Source organism: Leuresthes tenuis, unplaced genomic scaffold, assembly GCF_036924035.1.
Source record: "Leuresthes tenuis unplaced genomic scaffold, fLeuTen1.0.hap1 SCAF_18, whole genome shotgun sequence".
NCBI classification, from domain to species: Eukaryota; Metazoa; Chordata; class Actinopteri; order Atheriniformes; family Atherinopsidae; genus Leuresthes; species Leuresthes tenuis.
In genome coordinates this window covers 22,400,804-22,413,296 of record NW_027325372.1, presented here as the reverse complement: position 1 = coordinate 22,413,296, position 12,493 = coordinate 22,400,804, and the positions used below count along the sequence as shown (strand labels likewise).

The window sequence follows — 12,493 nt, the reverse complement described above, 5'->3', positions numbered from 1 at the left end:
CCAAATTGTTCTTTTGTTTTTTGTTTTTTAAAAAAGGAGCTATGTCACCTTTAATCCTGACTTTAGTCTGGATGATATGTCCATGATCATGTGTTCAAACATGACTTTACTTGTTTAACTAAAACATAACAAATATGTTTTTCAGTCTCTTCTGTGCAGAATTTCTCCAAGTGGCTGATTATTCAAACCTTTTTTTATTTTTTATTTGGTATTTTTAACTGTCCAGTTCCTCCAGTTCAGTTCGTTGCCCTGCGTAGCAGCTGGATTTGCTCGATCTTTGTGTGATCACATTAACTAGAAATTCAGTTTATCTGGTCCTATAAGCAGGATCAAGATTAAATGAAAATCGGCGCCGGCTGCTCTTATTAACAGATTTGCTTGTGTGGTTTTGTTCATCCGACTGGCTGAAGTTAGGATGCGAGTTTGATCGACACAAGCCATATCCAGTCAATTTGTCAACATTTAGAAATGCATCTGTTCATTTCCAAACGCTTTGAACGTGGGACCTCGGGATAGCCACTGGATCCTTGTCTAAATTTGGAGCAAAAATATGATGATAATATCATTTACACTACGATTACATGAAATAATATCTTATGGCTGCATTAAAAATGTCACTATTAATCCGAAAGGATCCTGATCAGTTTACATCTAAGAACGTGGCTTTAAGAACCCCAAATGTGAATAATAATTTCCTCAAAAATCAGTTCATCAAGGAAGCAGCCCAGCTGTTGGTCCTTCTGTAAGCTTTGACGGTAATATGTTCAGCCATTTTTCTGCCCAGCATAGCATAAATGCTATTTATAAATGAATCAGGAAAAGCTGATTTTCCAATGTAATTCTGTTTCTAATTCACATGGAAACAAGTTGTACATTTAAAATGTACACTGGAGAGCTGTTCAGTTAAGAGTGATGTTTTTTAAAGATTTTCAGAGGCTGGTTATCACAAAACCAAGTTCCTTTTTACAAGCTTTATTCAGAGGATGGAGAGTACCAGAGGGAGAACACCAGAGGAATCAGGCTGGCTGTGGCCCCCAACCAGAGGTGCTGTGGTAAATGGTAAATGGACTTGTACTTGTATAGCACTTTTCTAGTCTAACTGACCACTCAAAGCGCTTCACTACATGCCGCATTCACCCCACTCACACACATTCATACAGCACGTCTTAAGATTCTTAACTACGTGCTTTTTTTTTTCTTCTAATCATTCATACACACATTCATACCCCAATGATACACTGGGAGGCAACGTGGGGTTCAGTGTCTTGCCCAAGCACGCTTCGACATGTAGCCCGGGGAAGCTAGATTCAAACCACCGACCTTCCGATTGGTGGGCGACTGCTCCTCCTCCTGAGCTACAGCCGCAGCGACTTAAGGGAGAAAAAGCTATTTTATCTTCTACACCAGTTAACGACAACATTAAAACCACATATCAAGTTTAATTTTGGGCACATTGTCACCAGAACAGTTTTACAGAGCAGTGGTGACTTCATTTAACTTTCACATATACATACTGTATACAAACCAAAATCCTTAAAGAAACACACATCATCTGACAATGCATTTGGGGGTTGGTTTTTCAAGTGACAAAAGGTAATTAGAGCCATTTTTGCACTGATGAAAATAACCTGTGAACATCAGTTAACATCTGGCAAAGCGTTTAATCATCAGTCATTGTTTTAAACTCTGTTTTGAGTTTCTGATCTTTACTATGGTTTAATTATTTCTTAGTTCTTTGTTCTTAGCTGGTATTTTGTTTGGGTTTATACTTTGTATTATGTTTTAGATTCTAGTTCTGGTCATTGCTTTATCCTCAGTTCCCCTTTTTTGGTGATCAGCTCCACTTCCACACTTGTCTCCAACTCAATCAACCTCAACAGCAGCTACTTCCTCATTAGTTCCCACAGTATATACACTCCTTTGTTCAGTTCAGTCTTGGTCAGATCTTTGCCGTTACCTCCTCATTGTTTTCTCAGTTTTTCTCTATCAGTTTTGTTTGTCTGTCTCTCTTTTTTCTTTTGTTCCAGCTCTGCAGCACTTTCGTTATATTTTTTTTTTAGATAAATCATCTAGTCTTCATCTGCCTCTGGTCTGCTGCTCTACATCTGGGCCCTCATCTCTTCACCATCACACAACCTTAACATATCGCATGGAGACTTGCAACTGTTTTTTTTTTAATTATCTTTATTATCTGACAGTCTCACTTTTAAGAAATTGTTGCCCATCATAATTTGCCACCGCTAAATGTTGGGAGATTAGTGGTTACTGTACCAGTTCAGAGCAAGGATTTAATCAGCTTGTTTGAGCAGGTGTTAAGTGTGTTTTAAGATAAAAATAAAAAAAAACTTTTGACTTCAAAAGTTAAAATAAGAATCCCACTAAAAGGTGCAATTATGCCACCTGCTGACGTAAAATTGTGCCTGCAAAGTGAAGTTATGGTAGTTTACTAACTTATCTGCTGTTATTAATGTATACTATTGATCAAAAGATAGATTATGTATCTTGTTTCTATGGGCATGAATAGGAATAAGTGACACTGTGTTGTCTTTAGTCATGTTTAAATCACTGTAACCTGGCCCTCTCTCTGGGCTTTTGTGGGATCAGATTCTTTTTCTTTAATTTGTCATCTTTCTACTTTTTTTTAGGTGGTGTAATGTTAAGTCAATCTGGAGCTGTGGAGAAGAACAGAAGTACAAATGATGGTGTTTCTAATATTTGTTCCACTTATCAGGCATTTTTCTGCAGATACCCTGCAGGCTGAAGCAGAAAATGGCACCACAGACCGGTTATTCTGATTTCACTGGTGATGCTTGGAGATGCCAAGCACAACACAAAGAAAGGATGTTCAGCCATTCCTCTGCAACAATATCCTTCAACTATTTTCTGGAGAGCTTGCTTCAATTCAAGTCAACCAACAGACTTTATGTGGCCATATCAGAGATCTGCATTGTTACCATACAGAAGTATTTCTCTTGATTCACTCTCCTGCAGATTGTCTCTGACTCCCCCCCAGCTTTGCATCACTCCCAGGCAGCTGCTGTCCAGCACAGTCAGTTCCCTTGGGAATATTCAATGTCCTGTGAGGGTGGCAGGTTTTTACTAGTTGGATCCCTTCTCAGTTTTAAGTATTTTTTCTAAAATTGTTATTCCCTCTATTAGCTGTTTTTGGCAACTATTTAAGGGCTCTGACTTAGAGCAATGATTTTTGTCTGTAGTGAAACCCATACACTTGGTCCAAAACTTGTGGGGCTCAGGCTTTTCAAGCAGTGGCACAAAGGTTGTGGAATTCTCTTCTGCTATTTTTATGTTGTACAGACTCCACTGACTCTCTCAAAAAGCAGCTGAAGCCATTTTTATACAGACAGGATTTGAATTAATGGAGATTTTTATTATGACATTTCTTGTGTTTTGTTGTGAAGCATTTGGGGATTTTTATCTGTGATAAGTGCCATACAAATAACTTTTACTCATTGTATCTGTTCGCCCAATTCTTTCGTTGGAAGCCCAACAACAAACCAGAGAAATCTTCAGTTCACGGACAAAGTATTTATTATTGGTCATACAGGTAAAGTATGGCAGCGCTGGACCTCGCAGGTCCTCCGTTAGAACGAGCCCATATCTCTGGAAATAGTTCATATTTATCTTACAGAGGTTGGACTTACATGCCACCAAGTATAATTTGCCAGTTATCAGTGACATGAGGAGGCCAACCACTGTCCACGTCATATTCTTTGGATGTGATAAACAACGCGTGTGTGTGTGTGTGTGTGTTGCTTTTAGGTGTATATCTATCAGACCTGTCTGACAAGATAAAGAAGCTTCATCTGACCCTGTTATTCAGTCCAGTTATGCCATCTTAAACCCTTGGACCATTCAGGAGCATACATTGTGTAATATGAACAGAGTGGGTTCAAAATAGTACAAAATAGGAAGATACGCTTATTAGAAAAATAGAGAATATGAATACATTATATCTAAGAGTCAGGCCAATTATAAAAATCTGTATAACTTTCCTTGGCACCATATTGATCTATTTACTCCCTCCAAAGTTGATATCTTTATATTGATTTCACCATTCATTTGCAATTTTTTATATTTAATTTTAGTTTGCATTTTCTCCCGTTTATTTCCAGGTTTTCTTTTTACATTTCCCTTTCTCCGTTTTTGCATTAATTTCTGCCTCATCAGGGTTGTCAGATAGTGTCATGGGCTCAGTTTGTGATCTATTAGTTGATTATCAGGTTGTGCACACATCGTGTTTCAGAAGTGGCAAAACTTCTGGATGGTTTGTTAATTCAACAGACTGAGAGTTTGGGATCTCTTTGTCACTGACTGGTCTGCTTAAAATGTAGCAGTTGTTGATAAAGTCTGAACAAAAATGTAGGCTGTGCGACTAAATGCATTTACACCACTGTTCTTACTGCAAATTAAACTATCCGCTAACGTTGTTAGCCTTCCCCACTCTGTGGCTGTGTTGAGAAACAGGCCAGTAACAAAATCTCAGACTGATTTTGAATATTAAAGCATTGAATAATAAAGCAAAAACAAGAAAACCTGGAAATTTATGGGTTTAGGGAAATAATAAATAAACAAGTAAATATTCTAATAAACAAATAAATTACTTGCATTTATTTCAGATTATGGCAGTTTCAGCATCCATAATGTTTCAACCTTGGCAACAGGAATGCATAGTTGTAACAAATGGTGAAGCGCAATTAAACTGAGCCAATGCTGTTAGGGATATTATATCCAGTACCATGAATGTCTGTGGATTATTCAAAATACTGACAGACAAGATGAATCAGAAAAAAAATGTATTTATCCCCCAAGATAAATATATATATATACATATCGAAATGACAAAAATAGACAAGGTCGGTGGGGCAAAGCAGCTGATTGTGTGCATTGGCAGGCCTGCTGCCAGTAACGGTATTAGTAGTTGCTGCAGAGAAATCAAGGTGTAAGGTACTGAATGATGAATATAAAAATTTGAATAGCAGATTCAGTAACGAATAATGATAATGGATTATGGATTAAATAAAGCATGCAATATGTTACAAATATGTTACAGAATAATGAGCAGCTATATGGTAATAAAGATTGACTCTCAGGCTGCAGGAGCTGTACTCCGATCACACCTGACTACACCTCGACCCTGACCAGCTAAAGGAGGCAGCTGACCTCCCCTCCTCACACAGGAACAGCTGACCTAACAGACTGTGAATGACACCCTCCCTCCCACAAGGTGCCGCACCATTCTGACTGAAAGCTATCCCCCTGCCTGCTTCTCCTCCTGGCTTTATCCATTTCCTGCCCTGCCCTCTAACTGCACACATCTGTCCATCATCAGTCTCTGCTGTGGACGAATGGCCTGGAGACTGGAGGCAGATGTAAAACTATACAGGATGATATGTCAGAGAGCAAAAACTAAAAATGCAGCAGAACCAGATGATCAAGGACTGATTCAGTAAAACAAAAACTGAATCCTACCAAAACTGAAACCAAAAAACAGAATACAGAGCATATCCAGAGATTGTAGCAGCAAGGTTCTGACAATAACTGAGACAAACTATGGAGATTAAATACTGTGGTGGAACTTATTTGTGAATGATTGCAGCTGAGGATAATGGACAGGTATGGGAGTGGAGCTACTGACCGGACAGGAGGGAAGTGAGGAAAACTATGAGCAAGAATAAGGAACAAGAAAGAAAACAGAAGTGAGACAAGACAAAACTAACTGACCAAAGAAAAAATAACAATGACAAGACAAAATAACTAAACAAACAACTAAAGACAAGACTAATCCAAACTGAAGAAATCCTGAAATCAAGAACACAAATAAAGCCTAAACAAGACACCAACTCAGAACAAGAACAGAGAGAAACCAAACCTAACCTAACCAAGGAGTAATCTATGAACAAAAAGACTAACCAAATACAGACAGAAAAAATCCAAATAACAACGATGACTAACCCTAAAAGAAGGTTACAATCTCCCAGTATTATTACCTTTTCCGATTTAATGATGGCAAAAGGCCATTGAATTCAGTTAAAAAGAATCTGGCAACACCAGGAGGTCAGTAGATTAAAATACAATAAAAACGTTTTCAGAGAACCGACCTTAGTCATCTGTAACTTACATGAAGAAAAGGAGTCAAAGTTCATGAGCCTGCGTGTGAATCTGTCCGATAAAGGAGTTCCAATAAAGGAGCAGACAGGTGTAATAAAAAAATAAATAAATTAAATACATTCCAGCTAAGATAACAAATGAAACTGAAAACAAAGTAGTGGCAAAGTTAATAAACAGCTACATTAACCAAAGCCTAAATGAATGCAGGTTCAAATTAAACCAGACACATTGATTTTTTTTCACATGCTGTATGATTATGTCTGTATAAATTAATTTAACATTTTATTTCAGTACCATTCATCATCATATAAACTTGTTTACATAGCTGTGTATATATTTTTTAAATTATTTCAGATCATGACAGTTCCAGTCCTCCATACTGAGTGAGAATAAAGGGAAAAAAGAAAAACTGAAAAATGCAATGCAGCTGAACCATTTTCGCTTCTAATTTACCTGTTCAGCCATGTGACATGCTGGTTTTACACAATCTGTTCTACAGGAAACAGTAGGCAAAAACAACAGTAAGTTTCCATTCTATCTGATCTGTAATCAGTAAGTTGATCTGATTAGTGCTCAGTAAAACTGAGCTAAAATAAGTAATTTCTTTAAATCCTCAGATTTGCTCATAGGGATGTGTGTGTGTGTGTGTGTGTGTGCGTGTGTGGATACACTTCTTTCCATGGCAAACAGTAAATCAGTACATTTCTACAGTTATCTTTCTCTTTTTTTCAACAAAGCGGCCACACCCTCTGATTTGATAAAGTCCAGGAACAGAAAGTAAAACGCAGCAGAACTGTTGATCTTGACTGCATCAAGGTAAGATTTTCTTACTTAAACTTAATATAATACATAATTAATATCCTTTGTATATTGTGTATTTAAAATTAATAACAGAAAATATTTGGTTTTGTGTTTGTCATTATTACTTTTTAGATGGACAAGATTTACAACCTGCTTGAAAAGCACAGACTGGAAACTTTCTACAATAAGTTTCTACAGTTTGGTGTGAAAGATGAAAGAGATTTCATTGACAGTGTCACAGAGGAGAACTTGACCTCAATCGGTAAGACTTCTACCAAGAAAGTGTTCTTGCTTAAATTCAATGCTCCACTTTATGCATAATTCATTTATTTTGTATTGAAATACACTTAGAAAAATGTCTCACTAGTTTATAAAGTAAATATTTTTAGTAAAATTTATATTGTAATAACTCAACAGGATTTGATTTAAATGCTGTCTGTTTCTTTTTAACTAGCTTTAAAAACTAAGTTTAAAAACTAAGTTTAAAAATTAAGTTTAAAAACTTATTTAAAAACAAGTTTAACATGTATTTTCAAACAGGATTAAGTCAAGTTGAAAAGAATCGTTTTGCTGCTATGAAAGACACTATTGGCAGATTTAGAGCTCCAGCAAACCCATCTGCAACATCAGTGCGAAAGTCTATAAAGGCATTCACTCTGCTGTATACGTACCCTAAATGTCCGGAACCAAAATGCATCAGAGGTAGGAAATTCATACAATATATGGTCTTTCTTCTGTTCACGGTTTATTTGATAGAACTATCACAGAAAAATGTTGATACTGATAACATGTTGTAAATACTTGTTTCCTGGTACTGCTGCTTTTGTACACAGAAGTGCTTACAGGCACAAAAAGCTTTAGAACAAAGTGCAGTTAGATTAAAGACATTGTAATAACGTCAAATTAAATCAGGGCTTCAAATACAAAATATTGACACATGTTTACAGGCATCATAGTTCTAACCAAAAGGACACGTCTATTAAGATCTAATCTGTCATTGGTATGTTTAATCAGTGAGAATACTTGCCTCCTTCAGTGTCAACTTCACTTTGAACAATTCGCTAACAGAAATTAACTTGCTTATAGCCACCGACACTGCAAATGAAAAAAAAAACATTTTTAATGCAGATATGGATGCAGCACAAAACACAGTTGAAGACCTGATGTTGAGGATACTTCACCTTGAAGGTATTCATTCCTCCAAAGGTGTCTGTCTCTACACAGTGGATGGAATGCCATTGACAGATGATCCCTTCTTCCACACATGTAAGTTCACAAAGTTTTTGTTTTTTTTAGTAAATGATATCAAAGCAATATGCTCAATATGTATGGAGGAGTAAAAGTTAAATAATTATTTAAATTGGTCATTAATTAATTAAAATACCAATTAATTTTATGTATAAAAAACCATATATAATTATTTCACTATTTAATTAATTATTTCATGGTCTTGTGTTGCAATGAATCATTAATTTATTTCATCTGCCAAACTGGCCCGTTAAAGTCAGTGGGCGGATTCTTAACACCTGATTGCTTACCCTGCAGATCAAGTCAAGCCAAATCGATTCCAGAAAATGGATTGATGCAGAGCTAGTGAACACATTCCTATACACTGGGTGGCGCTAATCACTTCTACGTTGCGTTAGATACTCAAACGAATTTTATTTGCATCTTCTGTTAGTTTTAAAATGTCTCTCACCAACTCCTGAGAAAAGTTCATCAAGGTCTTCCATGGTCTCTCTACAGGCATGCTACTTCAGACCCAGACCAAAGCAATGGATCAGACTAGATTAGCGTTAGCCCTGCCCACTGACTTTGATGGGCGAGTTTGACAGATAAAATGTAATGTAGTTACTTTTTTCATTTACAGGGTCGTTACAAGACAGACACATTGAAAATGGAGATGTCATCTATGCTATATTTACACCAAAAAAGAACCTGATAACAGCTCCCCAAAACTCACAGCAGCTAGTCGCTGAAACACATGGAACAGACACAGTTCGTTGTCATGTTGCGCTCAAGGTGAGTTTACGGAATACTTGTATTTAGACTGGGATTATATTGCTCAGCTGAGTTGAGAAGTGAAGACAGTTTGGGTAGACGGGTGATACTGAAAAGCAGAAGTTAAGTTAACCTTTTTCCATCTTACTTCGTATTAGAATGTCAATGCGGGCTCTGGAATATTTTGGTTACAATTTCTTGGTCACAGAAATAGGCTTGGAGCTGATTTACTGTCAGTTCGTAAAAATTCTGCATCACCTCTTGATCACATGCAGGAGGTGATCGGGTCATACAGATCTTTAACTTGTTTACGCTTTTCTGCCCAATCTAAAATTATTACAGGGAGATTTTGAGGTGACAGTGAACTTGGAAAGTGACACATTAACCATTTTAAAGAAGAAGCTTTCAAATGAATGTGGAATCCCAGCACATGTTCTTCATTACAAGTAAGAATGTATTGTAATTTACCGACAGCATCTCTTTTGATATTATTTTTATTAACAGCATTGGCTGTGTTTCCCAGATTTGATCGTTCTTAAGAACTTAAGAAGGCTCTTAAGAAAGGTTCGGTTAGGGTAAGCAGGAGCGCTAAGATAGGGGTGTTTCCTTGGTGCGTTCTTAACTGCCTTCTGATCCCGCCAAAGAAGCTTCTTAAGAAGCTATTAGTGGGAGCTGTTCACCACAGTGGTGCTGAAACTAAATCAATCGATGCCAGGCAAATCGATCACACACCACTTTATCAGCGCATAAATCACACACAACACCCTATGGTCCCTACACACAGGTGCAATTAGGCTACGCGCGCGTGTGTGTGATCACAGCAAACTGGTGTATCCAAGTAGTAATCAAGCCCATTAACGCATATATATACCCCCCTGTGGTTAGGCACACACATGTGAGAATGGAAAAAGCAGCCAGCAAGAGGTTATGTTTTATGTTTTTAGCAGATGCTTTTATCCAAAGCGACTTACAGGTAGGCAGATAGGGTAAGGGGGCCTTGCCTAAGGACCCCTACTGGAGGTAGTACCTTTCATGTAGGGGTTTTGAACCCAGGTCACCCACATGAAAGGTGGCAATCTTACCACTATACTATTCAGTCCCTGTTCAAGAGGTCACCCTCGTTTACCGCAGAGGAGATGGCCGTATTAATGGACGAGGTCTGGCAGCACCGTGATGTGTTATTTGGGGGAACATAGGGCAAAAAAGACATCGCATTAAAGAACTGCATTTGGCAGGCCATAGCCCAAAAGATGTCCCCTTCTTGTCCCTGTGGCCTGCGAGACTGGGGTGCTGTAAGAAAGAAGTGGCAGGAGTTCCAAAGCCAAACCAAAAAAAAAAAGTGCAAAGGTGAGGCGTTAGAGCCTCAGGGTGGTGGCGCACCTGGTGCTATAACCCTCACCTTTGCACTTTTTTTTTTCTTGCGTCAGTGTTCTGCAGCTATGAACGTACATTCATCATTACGCATGGTTTTAGTATTCCTTTGAGTGCCAGATATAACTGACGCAGCTGCAGTAAGCTTCAAAAGGCAGTTAAGACTGGGTCAGGGCGATCTTACGCTTCCTTCTTAGTGAAAGATCTCCTTAAGCTAAGAACGACTCTGGGAAACACGTCCTTCTTTCACAGCGCTCTTAAGACCGCTCTACGTTTCCTAGATTTGTTAAGAAGCTCAAGAGCTTCTTAACAAATCCGGGAAATGCCATTGCCTGTTTCTTCATACTGTCAGAAATGTTTTTCTGATCATTTTAATAATATTTTCAGATATGAAACTGGCATTGGCAACACATTGAAGAGTTGTGGAATCACAGAGGAGTCAACAGTGTACTTCTCACTGTCCACATTCTCTGACGACGCTCAACCTGCTAAGGAATTCTTCATTCATGATGTTGAGCCCTCAGTCCAGCAAACCTCCAAAGGAATCAGTGTCTTCTTTTCATCTCTACATATCAATGTAAGTAGTTTTCCATAGTGATACAATAGTGTCCAATATAGCAAATCCAACAAGGAAAAAAAGTGCACAAGTAAAGGGACATAGACAGCAGATCTATGTGACTCTTGAACATATGCTTTAATTCTGATGATGATCATCAGTTTTAATACCATCACAGCATTCACACATTTACACTGTTTGTCATAAATTAAGTTGCCAAGTGTTTTTTCTTCTAACCCTTAAAGAACCCCTACAACACAGTAAATATGAGGGGTTTTTTTCTGGACAGTACTTCAAGTTTGAATAACTTTTGAATTTCTCTCCCAGAAATTAAAACTCCCTGTGGCTTTATAGAAGAAACTGATTGGCTACATACGAAAACTAACTGGATGTAACCCTCTGGCTCAAAGTTTGTTTCAGCTACTCAGTAAGAATGAAATCATAACCAGGACTCAAAAGGTAATCTATAGTGATCTACAATATTGTATGTTTTTTTTTCTCCATAATTCTGACCTTACGCTAATGTTTTTTGTTTTTTTTAAATCCTCCCCTCCACTAGATCGCAGTAGTTGAAGGCCTGTACACACTCTTTAGGGAGCTTTTGCCAGATCTTGGAACAAAACAAGGCTGTAAGATCATCGAGGACCAAGAAGTCTTTGAGTATTCAACATACTGCTGGGCACATCTCATGTCAGAAGCAAAGGTATTTCTGAACTAATACAAAACACGTCCCTCGACGTTTCAACTGGAGGAAAATTATTTCAGATTCACTAAAGTACTGATTAACTGATATTTTTCTCGAAAATATCTCAAGTGCTCTCTATGGGATTTAGGTCAAGAGTGCCAGATAGTCTCTTAATGGATAGTTGCTATTCTTTGGATATGAAACTGATAGAACTTCAGTACTTCTGTCCCTTGAATTGTTTGTAATTGTAAAAAAAATATGTTTATTTCAATAGTAAACCAAGTTGTTGTCTTTTGCATATGGAGCAGACACGTTTGGCATGTCCTGATATTTTCTAGATATTATCTGAGCAGAATGCAAATACTTAATTTGCTATTGTATTGTTGATAATGTTAAGATAACAAATATTCTTTTAAATATATATGTATTATATAATTATATATAATTGCATTCTAAAACCTTCAACAAAATTGATGGGAAGTGTGTCTTTAGCTATCATCTTTGAGATGAGGTCCACAATTTGCTCTTTATGTCTCACATCAATCTGCTGATTTTTGGATCTTCTGCTCGATGCTTCACTCTCAAATGACTGTGCACAGTCATGGAAAACTTATTATGACAGAGAGAGAGCGAGAGAGAAATAAATGTATTTATGGACATAAATTTGTGACCTCCAGCAGAGTATTACTTTCTAAATAGATCACATATGACTACTTTTTTTTTGTTTTGGCAGAAGGAGACATCAGAACATGAGAACTATGCACCATACCATCTGATGAATGAGGAGGGCAGCCGTTTCTGCGAACCAGTCACAGTACCTGGCGTACCAGGTGCCCTGGAAAGAGCAGCTGTACTGCAGAAAATTAAAGGCAAGACAAATCTTGCTTTATTGATCTAAATTATATTAGCAAACCATAAAATGCACATGAAAACCATGTAAATACATGTCT

At 37.5% G+C, this 12,493-nt stretch overlaps 1 protein-coding gene across 1 annotated transcript; it reads left to right on the top strand.

The window, feature by feature from the left end:
• The first annotated feature begins 6,851 nt into the window (after nt 1-6,851).
• LOC140274845 (uncharacterized) lies at nt 6,852-12,445 on the top strand. Its single transcript, XM_072370222.1, has 10 exons — nt 6,852-6,945; nt 7,063-7,192; nt 7,471-7,632; nt 8,059-8,196; nt 8,801-8,952; nt 9,274-9,377; nt 10,690-10,879; nt 11,186-11,317; nt 11,418-11,561; nt 12,277-12,445. Exons 2-8 carry the CDS (start codon nt 7,063-7,065, stop codon nt 11,210-11,212), a joined length of 903 nt encoding a protein of 300 aa, XP_072226323.1. The 5' UTR covers nt 6,852-6,945; the 3' UTR covers nt 11,213-11,317; nt 11,418-11,561; nt 12,277-12,445.
• Nucleotides 12,446-12,493: the final 48 nt, after the last annotated feature.

Excerpts from the sequence above, each read along its gene's own strand:
- LOC140274845 (XM_072370222.1), top strand. The coding sequence starts at position 7,063 with ATGGACAAGATTTACAACCTGCTTGAAAAGCACAGACTGGAAACTTTC. Across the intron at positions 8,197-8,800 it reads TGATCCCTTCTTCCACACAT|GGTCGTTACAAGACAGACAC; the intron begins GTAAGTTCACAA and ends TTTCATTTACAG. Across the intron at positions 10,880-11,185 it reads TTTCATCTCTACATATCAAT|AAATTAAAACTCCCTGTGGC; the intron begins GTAAGTAGTTTT and ends TTTCTCTCCCAG.